Source organism: Hyperolius riggenbachi, chromosome 3 (genome assembly GCF_040937935.1).
Source record: "Hyperolius riggenbachi isolate aHypRig1 chromosome 3, aHypRig1.pri, whole genome shotgun sequence".
Lineage (NCBI taxonomy): Eukaryota > Metazoa > Chordata > Amphibia > Anura > Hyperoliidae > Hyperolius > Hyperolius riggenbachi.
This window is the reverse complement of record NC_090648.1, coordinates 514,049,591-514,068,767: the sequence shown is the minus strand read 5'-3', so window position 1 is coordinate 514,068,767 and position 19,177 is coordinate 514,049,591. Positions and strand designations below refer to the sequence as shown.

The 19,177-nt window shown below is 45.1% G+C and overlaps 1 protein-coding gene across 1 annotated transcript in view; it reads left to right on the top strand.

The window, feature by feature from the left end:
* Positions 1–17,355, top strand: part of RNF130 (ring finger protein 130) — a 397,837-nt gene extending 380,482 nt beyond the window's left edge. The window contains exon 8 of the mRNA XM_068278403.1: positions 16,485–17,355. Within this exon, the coding sequence (XP_068134504.1) occupies positions 16,485–16,594 (110 nt within the window). The 3' untranslated portion in view covers positions 16,595–17,355. The remainder of the gene's footprint in view (positions 1–16,484) is intronic.
* The last annotated feature ends 1,822 nt before the right edge of the window (positions 17,356–19,177 follow it).

Genomic DNA, 19,177 nt, shown 5'->3' with positions numbered 1-19,177 from the left:
ATTTCTGCAATTTTTGCAGAAAAAATAAACCGCCAGGAAGGTTAAGTGTTAGTTCACTAAAGAAGCTTGCCTTATTAACATGTAGTGATAAGTTTTCATAGTGAGAGTGTTGTCTTATCACTTCAGTCCATAAGTTTAGATAGTTTACACAGCAAATCTAGCTGCAAACAGCTTCAACAGTTTATGATGATTTATTCCTGTGATACAATGAAAGCGGCCATGTTCTGTTTGTCCTCATTACACACAGGCAAGCTGCTCTGCATCTCCAGCCCTTAGCCTGTGAAAACTTCACTCCCCTCTTCTCCTCCCCTCTGCCTCTGAAATCTCTAGCTAGTAACCTCCCGCCCATACTGAGCTCCCATAAGCCCTTGCTACTAAGGCATAGAGTGCCAAGGCTCTCTGGAGAAGCTGTGGGCGAGGCTTGTTTAGTTTATAGGGAATTATTAGAGTATTAAAATAAATATTTGGCTTGAGGAATGCCCCATACACTATATGAAAGGAACACAACTATGCAGGAGAGAATCCTTACTATGTTTTGCCTGAGGTAAATTGCTTAGTGAATACTACATGATTTATCATCAGTAATACAGCTCAAAACACGAGATAAGCTTAGTGAATTGTAGCCAATATCTATTCGAAGGCGATTGGGTTTTGGGCATTTTCTGTGACTTCAGATACTCCTGAAGTAATGGAAGAGACTTTAACAATTTCAACCCTAACCCTGACGACAGCAGCAAATGGGAATAAACAGCGACTGGCATTAGAAACTAACAAGGCAATGATTGTTAATTACAACAAGCTCTTCACAGTTTTCATCAGTTCCACCAACATTTAAAGGATAACTGGCAAAAAGAACTGCCTAGTTTATTTTACTGCTGCTGAGGTTACAGTCATTGCCGGTAATTAAGTCCCTGTGTTGTAACAGAGCTGACTAGAGGCATAATACGTGGAAGTTTATGGAGCCAGGCAGACAGGAAGAGATCTAAGACTAACCTTCTGCCAAGTTGATTGGTTACCGATGAGTTGGGAATGCCAGAGCAATTTTATTTATTTAAGTATTTATATAGCGCCGACATATTTTGCACAGAGTATATTGTCTTGTCCTGTCCCTCAGAGGAACTCACAATCTAATCCTATTATAGGCATATGTCTATGTATGTATCGTGTAGTGTTTTGTATCATAGTCTAGGGCCAATTTTTAGGGAGAAGCCAATTAACGTATCAGTATGTTTTTGGGGTGTGGAAGGAAACCGGAGTACCCGGAGGAAACCCACACAGACACGGGGAGAACATACAAACTCCATGCAGCAATACATCGATCAGAGGGGTATCTAGGGAAAACAGCGCCTATGACAAACATCAGCGCTAAAAATTATAACGAGTAGTCTCGATTGAATTGGTTGTGTCCAAACTGAAGTGAAGCATGGCCTATAACACTGGAGTATCGCCATAGGTCAGCCTATACATATCCTCAAATAGCAGTCACGCAGCTTGTCCCCCTTACAGATTTAACCAGGCAGCAGAATTTCCCCAGACAAAAACTAGAATATGTATGTAGAACAACCAACAAAGATGCTACAGAGCAGCTCCCCCACCTTGTAAGAGGCGCCCATGGCACCAGCCATACTTGCACCCCTGTAGATACGCCTCTGACAACGATCTTTGGTTCCAAGTAAGTTCCCAGAGTTCTTGTTACACTACGTCACTCTTTTATTTAGAACTCCAAAAAATGGAAATTACAGATATTTTGGGGGTGCTATTTTTTGGCAATCTGTTACTTTTGAATTTTACAACCCCCTTCAATCTTAAACCAACACGTGTGAACTGCCCCTTACCAAGTTAGCCGCTTTTATTGTTTTTTTGATCCTCGTTTCTTTATCGGCTAACAGACAATCCATAGGAGTTGTGTGTAGAACAATGTGGTCACATTGGCATATACGCATCTCTTAAAGAATTAACGCAATCAGAAATGGTTATCCGTGCTGACAGGTCCACTTCAGCTGAGCGACTAATGCTGTGGGCGGATCTTGCTGTAATGTACGGTGGGGTTTATTATCTTAGCAGAGGTTATTATTATCTGCTTGTGTAATGTGAGGCTAATGGCCGCGCACAGCGATCTCCCGCTCACAGTGAGGGTTGGAGAGCGCCATTTGAGATCCTGATCAAATCATCTGCTGATGGATGAGAAACCCGATCTCGCCAACCGTGTTCCCTGTAACGAGAGACCCCTCAGAGGGATTAGACGTCCACTCGCCACCGACTGACATGTTATACCCTGCCCTGGTGATTGTTATCCTGCTGACAGTATATGGCAAACATTGGACATTATTTGTACATGATTGGGCAGCAAATAGCAAGTATTCCGCTTGTTCCCAGGTTTTTTATTTTTTATAAATCACACTTCGTACTGTATATAGTATCATAGCTCCCAACCGTGTCTTTTTCAGAGGGACAGTCCCTCTTTGGAGCCAAATCCCCCTGTCCCTCTTTCTTTCTCAGTTGTCCCTCTTTCAGGACTTCAGGGCCGGTTCTCTCATGAAGCAAGGTGAAACACTTGCATCAGGCGCAGAGATAACAGGGGCAGCATGTTTGTACTGTGTTTGCACTAACAGCATGCAGTCAGAGTAGGAGGAGACCGAGACTCCCAGACTCGCAGCTAGCCAGTGTGCTATTGTGCTGAGCTGCAGCATGTCATGTGAGAACATTAATTGAAGCAGAGCAAATTGTCGGGTGCTGTGCGATCATTCCAAATCAGAGGGGGAGGGGGCATCCTCACAAGTCTGCCTCAGGCAGCAAAAAGTCTACAACCGACCCTACAGGACTGATGGACAGATCTGTGTAATTATACGTATTTTTCTACTGTGATAATGTGTTTGATATCCCATTCGCGTTCCGTTGTTTTCGCTTGAGAAATGTTCACCTCCCATTCATTAGCCTATAACTTTATCACTACTTATCACAATTAAGTGATCTATATCTTGTTTTTTCCGCCACCAATTAGGCTTTCTTTGGGGGGTACATTTTGCTAAGAGCCACTTTACTGTAAATGCATTTTAAGAGGAAGAATAAGAAAAAAACGGAAAAAATCATTATTTCTCAGTTTTCAGCCATTATAGTTTTAAAATAATACATGCCTCCATAATTAAAACTCACGTATTGTATTTGCCCATATGTCCCGGTTATTACACCATTAAAATTATGTCCCTATCACAATGTATGGCGACAATATTTTAATTGGAAATAAAGGTGCATTTTTTCCGTTTTGCATCTATCACTATTTACAAGTTTAAAATAAAAAAAATTAGAAATATTTCATCTTTACATTGATATTTAAAAAGTTTAGACCCTTAGGTAAATATTTACATTTTTTTTTTTTTTTATTGTAATGGTTTTTTTTTTATATTAAACATTTGATTTGGGTATTTTGGGAGGGTGGGATGTAAACCATAGTTTTATAATGTAATTGTGTGTTGATTTTAATCTTTTTTTACTTTTAGGTGTAGTTTTACTTTTTGGCCACAAGATGAGATGCCATGAGTTTGTTTACATGATGCCCTCTAAGCGTAACACACGCTTAGAGTGACGCATGGGGGAGGCAACAGCCAGAAGAAGCGAAGCTTCCGAGAGAAGCTGTCGCTTTTTCAGCGGGGGAGAGGAATTAGTGATCGGGCACCGTAGCCCGATACATTGATTCCCTGGCTAACGAACCGCGGGCGGGGAGCGCGATCGGCCGCGGGAGTGTGCGGTAGCGCGCATGGTTCCTGGACGTAGTTTCTACGTCCAGGAACCAAAATAGGATATACTCTAAACATTATTTCTATCATTTAAACTGATATATATTGAAATGTTAAAATGAAGGAGAACTAATAATGATAGATAAAACCAGTGTGGTCTGAATATTAAAACCTACGTCTTTTGCTACTGATTTTTTTTCTGGTGTCAGTGACTAGGGGTGTGGCGGGGGCGTGGTTAGTGACTAGGGGTGTGGTGGGGGAGTGGTTAGAGGTGTGTCTTAGTGTCCCTTTTTCTTGCATCAAAAAAGTAGTGAGGTATGCAGTATATACACTGGAACCTTGTTTTGCGAGCATAAGGCCCGGCTCACACAGGAGTCCCACATCGTCTCCATCAAATGCTTTTCTGCAAGCGTGCTTTTGGCGGCTTCTGGCGTCACAACCTGCATCAATTTTAACCCCGCTTAACACTCCCGGAAGCTACCTGCTGCTTCCAGGATCGCCTGGGTTGGTGGGGAAAATCATTATCGAGCGGTCAAACTGCTGTAAACGATCGTACCAGCACTGTACATCCAATGGGCAGGGCTTAAAGAGACCCTGAGGCGAATATAAATTGTTCTTTTTACCTGCTAGTTAGCTTAAGGAGTATAAGGAGAGGTGAAACACTGCATTCCATCGGCAAAACGAGGGCTTTATACCCCCAAATTCCGGGGCAAACCTCCACGACTTTCAAAGTCATGGATTTTGCTGCCCGGGGAGGCAGAGCTACAGAGCTAAGACTGAAGTCAATCTCCATCCGGATCTCCGCCTCTCCCCCGCCCCTCTCTGTGAAAGAAGACTCAGAGGGGCGGGGAGAGGCGGCGATCAGCGCAGATTGACTCCAGTAGAGGCACAGCTACAGCCCTAAGCTCTGCCTCTTTCAGGAAGCGCTCCCCGCAATGTGCCCCGGGGATTTGGGGGGTATAAAACCCTTGTTCTGCCGCGGGAATGTAGCGTTTCACCTCTGCTCATACTCCTTAAAGTGGATCCAAGATGAAAAACTAATTATGACAAGTAACTTGTCTATATATTAAAGTTTAGCTAGTTTACACAGCAAATCTAGCTGCAAACAGCTTCAACAGCTTCATGATTATTTATTCCTGTGATACGACAGCGGCCATGTTTTGTTAGTCACATTACACACAGACAAGCTGCAACTGCATCTCCATCCCTCAGCTCCCTCCCCTCTGTCTCTGAAATCTCTGCCTAGTAACCGCCTCCTCCTGCCCAGACTGAGCTCCCATAAGCCCTTGCTACATGGAGTTCCAAGGCACTGGAGGAGCTGTGGGCGAGCGTACGTTAAAAAAGGGCGCCGGGAAAAAAGGGCGCAGGGTTTTAAAAGATAATCATGAATAACGTTTAAAAAAAATTGTGTTATATTTCGTTTAAAAATAATGTTTTATAAAGTTATAAATCATTAAATAATGTGTATAAAATCGGCAATTTTAAAAACATTAATCTTCCCTGTTTAAAAATTGAAATTTATAATAACGTTTTATAAAACATTAATAAGAATTTTACTAAAGCTATACCTAACCCTACTCTCACACAGAACCCTCCCTGTACCTATCCCTAACCCCTAGACCCCCCTGTTGGTGCCTAACCCTAAGACCCCCCTGTTGGTGCCTAACCCTAAGACCCCCCTGGTGGTGCCTAACCCTAAGACCCCCCTGTTGGTGCCTAACCCTAAGACCCCCCTGTTGGTGCCTAACCCTAAGACCCCCCTGTTGGTGCCTAACCCTAAGACCCCCCTGTTGGTGCCTAACCCTAAGACCCCCCTGTTGGTGCCTAACCCTAAGACCCCCCTGTGATAAGCATTAATAATGTTTTAAAAAAATATGGTGCGGTTTTTCGTTTAAAAATGAAAAGAAAAAAATTTGTACGGTTTTTCGTTTAAAAGTAATGTTTTAAAAAATATTGTACTGTTTTTCATTTAAAAATAATGTTTTAAAAATTATAAATCATTAAATAATGTATAATCATGAGAAACAGTTATAAAACATTAAAAGTCTCCGGGCGCCGCTTTTAAAACGTTATTTTTCTCCGGCGCCCTTTTTTCCTGTTGGGCGCCGATTTAAACGATATTTATTATGGGAGTGAATGGCGGCGCCCTTTTTGTCCACCTGCCTCATGCGCCCAAATTTCCTGCTTCCTGTGGGCGAGGCTTGTTTAGTTTATAGGGAATTAGAGTATTAAAACAAAACAAACAAAGTATTTGGCTTGAGGAATGCCCTATAAACTATATGTAAGGAACACAATTATGCAAGGAGTAAAAGTTTATTTCGGATCCACTTTAAGCTAACTAGCAGGTAAAAAGAACAATTGATATTGGCTTCAGAGTCTCTTTAAATAATGAGCGCCAAGGCCCTATGTTTACCCGCCCTCCCCCACCCCTTGTGAGCCCGCCCTAATTTGCTCCCTAACCATGCTTGTAATCCAAAGCACTCATATTTCCCCGTAAGGATTAATGGAAACCCAGGTGATTCCTTCCACAATCCAAAAACAGGTATAGAAAAATAATTTAGTACAACCTACCGTATAAAGTAAAAATGTAAAAAAGACATGCGCTATGACAGAATCATGGCTACCTGTTGGCTCACCTTGGCTTTCTTTGTGTGCGGCTTTAACAAGCAACTTATCGAGTGACCAGGACCGTTCCGCCTATGACGCGGGGTGACGCAGCTTCCTCAGGTGGCGGAAGTGAGGGGGCGGTACCAGGCAGAAACAGGAAGAGAAGAGTGCGCCTGGTCTGCCGGCGCCCACCTTACCGCCGCCCGTCTGGAAACACGCGTATGTGTCGCCGCATCCCCCGCATATGTGTCACAGCCTCCCCTGCTCTGTTTTCCTCCACGCTTGTTAGATTTCGTCCTCTGCTGCGTCTATAACAACAGGGCTACAAGAAAATGGCCACCAGCATCCACATCTGCAGACATTGGTGGCCATTTCCTTGTAGTCCTGCTGTAATACACGGAGCGAAGGACACGATCTGACAAGCGGGGAGGAAAACAGAGTGGTGGATGCAATGATCCGGACGTTGGTGAGTCGCGGTGGGGGCGGCTCATCCTCACAAGTTTGCCTCAGGCAGCAAAAAGTGTAGAGCCGGCCCTGACCGTGACAGTTGCTTTTGCCTCCTTTTAAGGTTTTCATGGAAATGTGACATTGTACAGTCCCGACACTTTCATTAAAGGGGCACTATGGTGAAAAATTGTAAAATTTTAAATATGTGCAAACCTATACAAATAAGAAGTACATTTTTTCCAGAGTAAAATGAGCCATAAATTACTTGTGTCCCATTTTGCTGTCACTTACAGTAGTGTTATTGGAGGAAACACCGCTCTACCCCACCGATGGATAGTTGTGCTGGACCAGGTTAGCAAGACTTTAGAAACACTTCGACAAAAGGAAGGTCCGCACCAATTCACCACGAATCCTCTTTATTGTCAGGACATGTCCTGTATTAAAACATCGAATCTCAAGCTGACATGTTTCGGACCTACTGGTCCTTAATCATAGCTGAGTTCACATGGAAACCTTTGACATATTAATACATATCCGACCCATGGCTCCACCTCCTGCCCACCTCTATGGGGGCGGTCTCACCTTGGAGGGTAGAGCCAGGGTACGTATCATTTTTAAAGGTACATACATCTTTTCTTAAAAACAATATAACAAAAATACTATTGTACACAATAAAAAGTAAAGTAAAAAAGTGTCAAAATTGTTCTCATAACTGAGAGCAAAAAAGAGCAACGCAGTAAAACAAAGATACAAGCAGATAATGCATAGAAAAAGAGACACACATCATCATGAGCCAATAGAGGCATAACGGATGTCACTGTGTTGTAAGACTCACATCCCATTTAGCATTCAAGCCTCGAGGGACTCTTTGTTTTACTGCGTTGCTCTTTTTTGCTCTCAGTTATGAGAACAATTTTGACACTTTTTTACTTTACTTTTTATTGTGTACAATAGTATTTTTGTTATATTGTTTTTAAGAAAAGATGTATGTACCTTTAAAAATGATACGTACCCTGGCTCTACCCTCCAAGGTGAGACCGCCCCCATAGAGGTGGGCAGGAGGTGGAGCCATGGGTCGGATATGTATTAATATGTCAAAGGTTTCCATGTGAACTCAGCTATGATTAAGGACCAGTAGGTCCGAAACATGTCAGCTTGAGATTCGATGTTTTAATACAGGACATGTCCTGACAATAAAGAGGATTCGTGGTGAATTGGTGCGGACCTTCCTTTTGTCGAAGTGTTTCTGAGCACTTACAGTAGGTAGTTGAAATCTAACAGAAGTGGCAGGTTTTGGACTAGTTCATTTCATCATGGGGGATTCTCAGGGATTTATTTGTTTTCAAAAGCACTTAGTGAATTGCATTTGCTCTGTCCAGCTGCCAAAAAACTGTGTAGCGAGCAGGGAGACTGGCCAGCATCATTGTTTAACCCTTTTTAGGGAATATCTTTATAAAGAATAAAAGCCTTGCTGAGAATCCCCTATGAAGAGATGGACTAGTCCAAAACCTGTCACTTCTGATTTCTACTACCTACTGTAAGTGACAGCAACATAGGAGAAATGTAATTTATGGCTCATTTTACTCTGGAAAAAATGTACTTCTTATTTGTTTGTTTGCACATATTTTAATTTTTTTTTTTGCCATAGTGCCCCTTTAAAGAGGAACCTAGTGCCCCTTTAAATGGAACCGTCCCCGTCTCTAGGGGCGGGCAAGGCTGATACTAGGTAATACAAGTTATTCAGTGTATGTACAGCGCTGCTTCTCTGATCTGCTAACACACAGGATGTTACCCAGAATGACTTCAGCTTCCCATTAACTAGCGCAGAGCTGTGGTGTGTTGACTATTCCCTGTGCAGCCATCTGCTCCCCCAGGCAGGGTCACTGAGGATACACACAGCTCATTCCTACCTCTTACAATGCAGAGCTTAGTCGCCTTTATGCCTTGTGTATCCACTGCAGTTTCATGTTGTTTTTATTGTTCCATAATCCACATAATAGCATTTAGATATCAAGTGGCCGACGGAGAGAGAGAGAGATAAAACTGCAAATTGAATCATGTCATTTTGTGGCTTTGGAAACAGATGGTGCAGCATGAAGTGTATTTTTCTTTCTCATGATCAAGGTGACCCCTGTGTGTAATTTGTACAGCGCCGTGGTGGTATTAGCATCCCAAACGGGTTCAGTGTGGCTCTCTGATGCCCCTCCCCCTGTGGCACTGCTCAGTGCGAATAATGTCACTGCAGCTACACACTGGGTGACCTGATACATAAAAGACTAAGATGGATCATAGGTGATGCAGTGAAGAGGTCAGATTTTTACATAATGGTGGAAGATATGCACACAAATTACACAGCACTGTGAGACAAAAGGGGAGGAGAGCCCTGGCCAATGGGCTTTACAGTGTAAAGAGTTAAGGTATAGGACAGTAGGTAAAGGGAAGCTGTGTATGGAGCAGGGCTGGATTTGTACTCTTGACTGCCCTAGGCCACTGTCACCAGCCACCCCCCTCCAATATAGATAACAAGATGACCCCTCCCCCTTTCCCTCCAGTATAGGTAGCCTGATAACCCCTCCCCCTTCCCTCCAGTATAGGTAGCCTGATGACCCCCCCCCCCCTCTCCCCATATAGGTAGCCAGATGACTCCTCCCTCCCTTCCCTCCAGTATAGGTAGCCTGATCACCCCCCCAGTATAGGTAGCGAGATGAAACCCTCCCCCCTTCCCTCTGGTATAGGTAGCCAGGGGACCCCTCCCCCTTCCCCCCAGTATAGGTAGCGAGATGACTCCTCCCCCCTTCCTTCTAGTATAGGTAGCCAGATGACTCCTCCCCCTTTCCCTCCAGTATAGGTAGCGAGATGACTCCTCCCCCCTTCCTTCTAGTATAGGTAGCCAGGAGACCCCTATCCCGTTCCCTCCGGTATAGGTTGCCAGATGACTCCTCCCCTTCCCTCTAGTATATGTAGCCAGGTGACCCCTCCCCCTTTCCCTCTAGTATATGTAGCCAGATGACTCCTTCCCCCCTTTCCCTCCAGTCTAGGTAGCCAGATGACTCCCTTAATCCCTCCTCCCCCCCCCCCCCCACACCTTTCAGTATAGATATATGTAGCCAGCTCACCTTCACACCGCAGCAGCCATCAGTGTCACTCATTTCTCCGCTCATCTCCAGTGCAGAAGCTTCCTCTTCCCCTCCGTCTCCTCCAATGCTGCCCAAGTACATAGCCGCCGGCCACAATGCAAACGTGCACAGAGAGCAAGGTGGCTGCTGCACAGGCGGCTAGCAACAGAGTACCGAGGTCAGACACTCGCCTGATCTCCCTGCATTGCAGCATTTGTAAGCTTACAAATGCTGCACCAGTTTAGCCTGCTGCTTTTGTGCCCTTGCTCCTGTGGTTCCCTAGGCTGTGGCTTAGGCCTAAATCCGGCCCTGGTATGGAGTGGTATTAATGGTGGTCAGTGTCCTAGGTAGGAGAGTATACTTGCCTAAAGAGGTGAGTTTTCAGATTGTGGGTGAGTGGCGGATGTGTTGAGGGAGTGAGTTCCAGGGGGGAGGGGAGAGGATTGAGCAAAGTCTTGTAAGCGGGAGTGATAAGACGTGACCAGAGAGGAAGCCAGGGGAATATTGTAAGTAGAGCAGAGATTGCGTGTAGGATGGTATCTGTATATACACATTTATTTAGAGAAGAAGTTTAGAATTTAGAAAAATAACCCCCCCCCCCCCCCCCCCCCCCAAGAGAAAAAACAAACAAGGAAAAAAAACATAACACGAGAAGCTTTTTCTGGGGTTCATCTTTGAACAGTCAGTTTTTTTACTTTCTGCAGCTTGACCCTGGACAGACTTGGGTGACAGCGTCTATAGTTCACTTGTGCCTAGTGCAGCAAAGATTCAGCCATGGCCCTGATGTCAAGTCAACATTTCACTGTGAGATAATGAAATGTGATGTCAGTAAACTCCTGTATTGGAGGATTTTCAATCGTGCAAAAGTCACAGTCCTTGTGCGCCACCTAGAGTCCAAATAATAATCGCACATTAGTTTGCATGCTTTGCTTTGCCTACTAATTCTATATCTAGCAAGTTTTGAGTAAAGCTGGATATTGCAAGGCGCTGCAGGCCTGCAGGCAGGCTGTGACATGTCTGTACAATAGATAGATAGATAGATAGATAGATAGATAGATAGATAGATAGATAGATAGATAGATAGATAGATAGATAGATAGATAGAGTGGCTGGAAAGTGTAATGGTTAAGGGCTCTGCCTCTGACACAGGAGTCCTGGGTTCAAATCTCGGCTCTTCCTGTTCAGTAAGCCAACACCTATTTCAGTAAGGAGTTCTTTGGGCAAGACTCCCTAACACTGTTACTGCCTACTGAGTGCGCTCTAGTGGCTGCCTCGCAAGTGCTTTGAGTCCGACAGGAGAAAGGCGCTATACAAATACTGCAATTATTAGATAGATAGATAGATAGATAGATAGATAGATAGATAGATAGATAGATAGATAGATAGATAGATAATTAGATAGATAGATTATTCCAGCTGGTCGCCCGGAGTTGCCCGGGTATGTATTTGGCTGGTGTTGGTTGCGCCCAATTTTTCTAACCCTAACGCTCAAGCACTCAATGACCAAGCTTGTGAGATTTGTGGTCTTTGGCATTAATAATTTGCATTGAAATGAAACAAATCTAATTGGCTGTTTGTGGCTCCACCCCCTTTTCTCAATTTGAACCCCAGTCACCCAATGACCAACTGTACCAGGTTTTAAGCTTGTGTCCTTAACAGTGCAAGAATGGCAGCAATTGAATACTCCCCTTCAAAAGCAATAAATTAATTTAGATTGGCATTTGTAGGCTCCACCCTCTTTTCTGAATATTAACCCCAGTCACCCAGTGACCAACTGTGTAAAGTTTGAGAACCCTGCCATTAACAGTGTAAGAATGGCTGCTGTTTACATTTTCCCAGTGAAATTTGTATTTGTCTCCACCCACTGATGACCCAGCGTTGCCCAGGTATGTATTTGGCTGGTGTTGGTTGCGCCCAATTTTTCTAACCCTTAGGCTCAACACACACCATACAATCTTGATTGTTCAATCTTACCACTTTCATGTAGTATAAGAGCTTATCCAATCAATCATTCAAGGTATTTTTAATCTGTTGTCCCTTATACTACATAGATTTGGTAAATCTGTACAACCAAGATTGTATGGTGTGTGTTGAGCTTAACGCTCAAACACTCAATGACCAAGTTTGTGAGATTTGTGGTCTTTGGCATCAATAATTTGCATTGAAATGAAACAAATCGAATTGGCTGTTTGTGGCTACACCCCCTTTTCTCAATTTGAACCCCGGTCACCCAATGACCAACTGTACCAGGTTTGAGGCTTGTGCCATTAACAGTGCAAGAATGGCAGCAATGAAATATTCCCCTTGAAAATCAATAGGTGAATTTTGATTGGCTTTTATAGGCTCCACCCACTTTTCTGAATATTAATCCCAGTCACCCAGCAACCAACTGTGCAAAGTTTGAGAACCCTGCCATTACCAGTGTAAGAATGGCTGCAGTTTACATTTTCCAGCGAAATTTGTATTTGTCTCCGCCCCCTTTTTGGTTATGGGGATAAAAAGTATCCTATACTTTATTCCAGGTAATGTACTATGTGTGTGCCAAATCTCGTTCAAATGCGGTCAGCCAACAAACATCCAAACATCTGAACTTTCCCATTTATAATATCAGTAGGATGTGTGTGTGTATATATATATATATTGTCTGTATATACAACAAAGATTTTTGGTGCAAAAAAATGGTGCCATGTCAGGACTTGAATTGTTCGTGGCTCAAAGTAGAGTGGGGTCCTTTCAGCTCATAATCAAACCAACTATTTTTTCCTGTTTTCTGAAGTGAAAATAGGAGTTTTTGTTTAGACTAGAAGTGGTTTGTATTTTAGTATAAGGCCCGCCTCAGAAAAGCGCTATGCAACTCCTGTTGTATAATACAAATTTACTTAATAATTGTGTTGAAATTGATCCAGATACCTACCGAGGCAAGTATCTCAATTTCTCTTGCATTAATGTTACAGGTGGATAGGGTACTGGTTAAGGTTGTTGCCTTTCATGCAGGGTTTGAGTCTTTGACCAAAGTTCAAATCCTGGCTTCAAGCCATTACGTAAAACAGACAGTAGTCTTTGGGCAAGGCTCCCTAATGATCTTGGTTGCGCCCTAAATGGCTGCAGCCCTTAAAGGGAGGCTAAACTGAGAAGGATGTGGATTTTTCCTTTTAAAATAATACCAGTTGCCTGACTCTCCTGCTGATCCTGTGTCTCTAACACTTTTAGCTACAGCCCTTCAACAAGCATACAGATCAGGTGGTCTGACTGGAGTCAGACTGGATTAGCTGCATGCTTGTTTCTCGTGTGTGATTCAGCCACTACTGCAACCAAGAGATCAGCAGGACTGCCAAGTAGTAACTAGTATTGTTTAAAAGGAAACATCCATTTCCTTCTCAGTTAAGGTTCCCTTTAAAGGAAACAAAAACTGAAAAACAAAGACTTTAACTTACCTGGGGCTTCTACTACCCATCTGCAGCTACCCTGCGCCTGCATCGTCACTAAGTTTTCCTCCAGTCCCCCACAACGACTTTCTTCCGGCCGGCCAACTGGCAAGTCGATGGGGCGCGGCCGTGCACACCCTTGGTCATGCTCCCATTGCTGGGAACGTTCTGCGCATGCGCAGTAGATTTTTTCTTAATGCGCATGCACCGAGCTCTCCCAAGCATGGGAGGCGTGATCAGGAGGTGTGCAGATCGAGGCCGCACATCAAAACGAAACTAGGGATCTGCTGGGAACCGGAGGATCGTTTAGTGATGGCGCACGGCGGCTGCGGGGGGCTGTAGGATCACTCAGTGACGGCACGGGCACAGGGCAGCTGCAGGGAGATGGTAGAAGCACCAGGTAAGTTAAAGGGTTTTTTTGTTTGTTTTTTATTTTTTTAGTTTAGGTACACTTTAAAGGACTTACGAGGCCAAAATGGCTAAAAAAAGCCAAGTATCTGCAAGATGTTTAAATGCACGGAGGACGCCGTCCGCACCCTCCGTGCATTTCCGCCGGGTCCCCTTCCTGAAATCGCCCCCCGTGCCGATCGCGACCCCACAGGCCGGGCTCTCATGCCGCTCCCAATATGGCCACCGGAGCTGGCCGCGGCTGCGCAGTCCGCATTGCCGCAAGTGTGGCTACGCAGCTCTAGGGCCAACACCTCCGATCCACGCTACAGTGCGTGGTTCGGGGGGTTGGCCCTAGAGCTACGCTGCTGCACTCATGGCAATGCGGACTGCGCAGCCGCGGCCAGCTCCGGCGGCCATATTGGGAGCGGCAGAGCCCGGCCTGTGAGGTCGCGATCGGCACGGGGGGGCGATTTCAGGAAGGGGACCCGGCGGAAATGCACGGAGGGCGCGGACGGCGTCCTCCGTGCATTTAAACATCTTGCAAGTACTTGGCTTTTTTAGCCATTTTGGCCTCGTAAGTCCTTTAAGAGTTTGAGTGTGCCAGGAGAAAAACGCTATTTCTTGCCTTGTGAAAATAATGTAGTAAAAAAAGTGCTTCATGTTTACAATAATTATGTATAAATGATTTAGTCAGTGATTTCCCATTGTAAAATCTTTCCTCTCCCTGATTTACATTCTGACATTTATCTCATGGTGACATCTTTACTGCTGGCAGGTGATTTCACTGGAAGAAGATGCTGCTTGCTTTTTAGGCACTTGGAAACAGCTGTTATTTCCTGCAATGAGGTTCACAGACAGGAAACTGTCAGGACCATGGTCCTGACATCACACTGTGGGAGGGGTCCCACCACAATATCAGCCATACAGCGCCCCCTGATGATCCGTTTGAGAAAAGGAAGAGCTTTCTCATGGGAAAGGGGGCATCAGCTACTGATTGGGAGGAAGTTCAATTCTTGGTCACGGCTTCTCTTTAATGCACTGCAGTAAGGAAGCAATACTGCAGGAATAATTACACTAAGGAATAAAATACCACATAAATAGTTAAAATAACGAATACAAAAAAAAAAGTACGTTCTTAAAATAACGAATCAGTCTTTAAAATAAAGCTTGAAGTAAAATAAAGCGTGAACGCTGATTGTTTGAGTTGTTATTTGTCTGCTGGTAAAATAACTCCTGTGAGAATATAATGCATGCCTGGTAAGTTCTCGGTGTCCCTCGCCGCAGTTCTGATGTCATCCAGTCTTCTGGTGTCCCCTCTGTAGCGGCCACCGACAAGCGCAGATGAGGTTTATACATTACCCAGCCTGGATCCAGCGATCGCGCAGCCTCCCTGGACAGCCCCGGTCTTTACTATGGGGGAGGATCGCACATGACGTCATGCGCAAACCCGATCCTCCCCATAGAGAGAATGGAGCTGTGCCGGGAGGCTGCGCGATCGCTGGATCCAGGGGGGGGGGTAATGTATAGACGGGGGGATCGGGGGGGATCGCAGAGGAGCAGTGGGTGTCTGACACTAGAAATAGCTAGCCTAGTGCTAGCTAAAGGATTTACAGCCATTTAGGACATATATTTAATTATTGGGAACTCCTGGGACAGCCGGCGGTATGCTACGTTCACAGTGGTGCGTTGCAGTACAGTGTAATGGCCGCATTGTAACGCAGCTTGCCGCACAGCAAGGCAATGCCTGTGCAACGTTCAAAGTGCAATGGATGTGTTGCGGTATAACAGCGTGATACATAACATCGTAATGCAAAACACGCACATTAACAATAAGAACAAAGCAAACTTTTCATCAACTGTGTGCTTCACTGTTTGTGACGCTGTGCGTGGATAACATGTTACCTTCCTGCTGTTGAATGGAACTCAATGCAACTCCCACTGTGAACCTAGCGTGAGGGGGAAAAAAAATCTAAATGTTAGTTTATGGAATTCCTAACAAAAAAAAACTGACTTTTAACTTGGTTTCACTTTCCCGAGAGCACTGAAAGAGTTAAGCCTCAGGGTTTACTTAAAGGGAACCAGAGACAAAGCACCTTCATGTATTTTACCATATATATCATGTGGGGACATTAGACAAAGCACCTTCCCTGCTCTCGGTTTCATTATTTACTGTTCAGGTTGCTTGTTACCAGCGCTGATAAAATACCTGAGCATTCAGTCTGGCTTTGTTCAGGAATCTTTATAGCCGAGTCTGTCTTTTCTGAAGTCTTTTCAAGCCCAAGCCTGCCCCCTTGTGGCTCTGTTCAGGAATCATTATAGCTGAGTCATTATAGCAAAGCCAGACTGAATGCTCAGTCGGGGATTTTATCTGGGCTGATAAGAAGCAAGCTGAGCAGTGAAGGATGAAACAGAGAGCAGGGTAGGCATTTTCTCTAAAGTTCCCAATGATATATATGGTAACATGCACGAGGGTGCTTCATCTCTGGTTCACTTTAATGAGCAGAGTGTGCTACACAGCTCACAGCTCTTATTCACAACTGCTGATTAGAACTAATTGGACTCTATGATGTGGTTAAACAAACACAGAACACAGAGCAGTGAATTTCTTAAGCAAGTCCGGGTCCACTTTAATCTGAGGATTTGGTTGTTGAGATAAAAACTGTTTTAACGTGCAAAAAAGACACATGCAAATGCTCATGCTGACAAAGTGCAAAGGTGATGAGAAGAGGCAAACTAACTTGTTTTTTCCCGTATGTTTTCTCCAGGTAGTCTCTTCTTTCATCGGAACTCGCTGTCGCCGCGAAGCATTGGCTATGAAACTGAGCTTTCCACCATCGAACCCTCTCTGGACATCTATGACGAGAACAAGACCTGAGCCAGCTTCAGCTTCGGTTCTCTATGCCGCCCCTCTACCTCTACTCGTACTCCTCAAACACCCCCATCCCACCTCCCTCCTGTACGTCAACAACTTGTGCTGCCCCCTCGTGTGTCCTGTGTCTCGAGAGCCAAAAGAAACAAAGCACAGTATCCCACCCCCTTCCACCAATGGAACAGCTGCTGCATTGTGGACTTGGGAGCGCTCAGGTTTATTGTTTTTTTGTTTAGTTTTTTTTTTATGGTGCCGGAGGAAGCACAAAAGATGACAAGCCAGCAGATACTATCTACTTCTACATCCTCTTCTATCTGTCGGTGTGTCAAAGACTCCTAAAAGAATATCTCTCGTGGACATCGTCAACCCAGTAGGCCTGAAACTGCTGCCAAAGCTTTGGATAGGAGTCCTCGGTTGTCTTCTTGTCTTGTTGTTTGCTTTGGATGGATAAAGACATTTGTACAGCAGACAATGTTCCACGTCGGCCTTGAATTCTTCTTCTTCTTGAGGGCTAATCGTTGTTTGCCTTTTGGAGTATACGTTCGACTTACGGGGACAAAACTTCTCTATAGCCGTTCTACTTTCTCCTAGCCAGAGACTTGCTTCTCCATTCATAGGGTACAAAGGTCGTAGCTTCCCATTGGACGTGAGGGGTTATGGGAACAGAGGGTCTTACTATATACCGGGTTCATAAATATGCTTTTCTGGTAGTCATGTTGGTGACAAACATTGTATGTAAGCACCAAATTAAAAAAAAGAAATAAAAACTGAGTTGAGTTAAAATTAACACACCCAACTACACCACAAGCAAACTAACCTCCTCTATCAGGAATATTGTGGATATCTTCTGTTTTAAGAAGGCAAACTTACATGTACCTTTGCTTTTCAGTCGAGGTGCTTTCTGGTCTCTTTTAGCCCTCTTACATTCCTGGTGGTTCTGGGTCATCCCGATCTACTTGGTTAATGTGTTGTACCGGTCCAAGCCCTATCTCATAGAGTCATATCAATCTCTGCCATGCACTGATGAGGGCCAAAAGTCAGAAACAGGCTGTCTGCATGTTTGGTTGATGTGGCTCTGTAACATGTATAAGCTATAGGCTTGTTATACACCAGCGGTTCTGTAACATGTATAAGCTATATGCTTGTTATACACCAGCGGTTCTGGATGTAAGCCTAGCTTCAGGTGTATAAAGAGATAATTTGCATATTCAGTAGCAGTGCATTGTGGGTAACCACAGTTGCTCACTTAAAGCTGAATTATCGCAAATACCTTCTGTTTTAAGAAGGCAAAATGGCAAACTGGCTGGTCTACAGTAAAGTACTGAATGTTGTCAGAACAGATTTGGTGGTTATCACCTGAAACCCCATCTTATAGCTGTCAGCAGTGCTGGGACAGTAAGTACAGCACTGCCCTGCCTGTAGTACCTCCCACAGCTGTTTTCTGTAGTGGGTGTATGGCCTGCTCCCCTCCTCAGCACCTGGTGGACATACTGTGGCTCGGCCTGCAGCTCCCTACTGAGTAACACTAGGTGGCGCATGCGTGTGCACAGCATCTTCAGTGGTTATGGACAGGCCCTATAGAAACCAGCTGTTCTGGGAGGTAAGACAGGATATGGGCGGGCCCTACAGAAACCAGCTGTTCTGGGAGGTAAGACAGGATATGGGCGGGCCCTGTGGAAAGCAGCTGTTCTGGGAGGTAAGACAGGATATGGGCGGGCCCTACAGAAACCAGCTGTTCCGGGAGGTAAGACAGGATATGGGCGGGCCCTGTGGAAAGCAGCTGTTCTGATAGGTAAGACAGGATATGGGCGGGCCCTGTGGAAAGCAGCTGTTCTGGGAGGTAAGACAGGATATGGGCGGGCCCTGTGGAAAGCAGCTGTTCTGGGAGGTAAGACAGGATATGGGCGGGCCCTACGGAAACCAGCTGTTCTGGGAGGTAAGACAGGATATGGCGGGGCCCTGTGGAAAGCAGCTGTTCTGGGAGGTAAGACAGGATATGGGCGGGCCCTACAGAAACCAGCTGTTCTGGGAGGTAAGACAGGATATGGGCGGCCCTTCGGAAACCAGTTGTTCTGGGAGGTAAGACAGGATATGGGCGGGCCCTATGGAAAGCAGCTGTTCTGGGAGGTAAGACAGGATAAGGGCGGGCCCTACAGAAACCAGCTGTTCTGGGAGGTAAGACAGGATATGGGTGGGTCCTACGGAAACCAGCTGTTCTGGGAGGTAAGACAGGATATGGGCGGGCCCTGTGGAAAGCAGCTGTTCTGGGAGGTAAGACAGGATAAGGGCAGGCCCTACAGAAACCAGCTGTTCTGGGAGGTAAGACAGGATATGGGTGGGTCCTACGGAAACCAGCTGTTCTGGGAGGTAAGACAGGATATGGGTGGGCCCTGTGGAAAGCAGCTGTTCTGAGAGGTAAGACAGGATATGGGCAGGCCCTACGGAAATCAGCTGTTCTGGGAGGAAAGACAAGATATGGGCAGGCGCTACGGAAACCAGCTGTTCTGGGAGGTAAGACAGGATATGGGTGGGCCCTGTGGAAAGCAGCTGTTCTGGGAGGTAAGACAGGATATGGGCGGGCCCTACAGA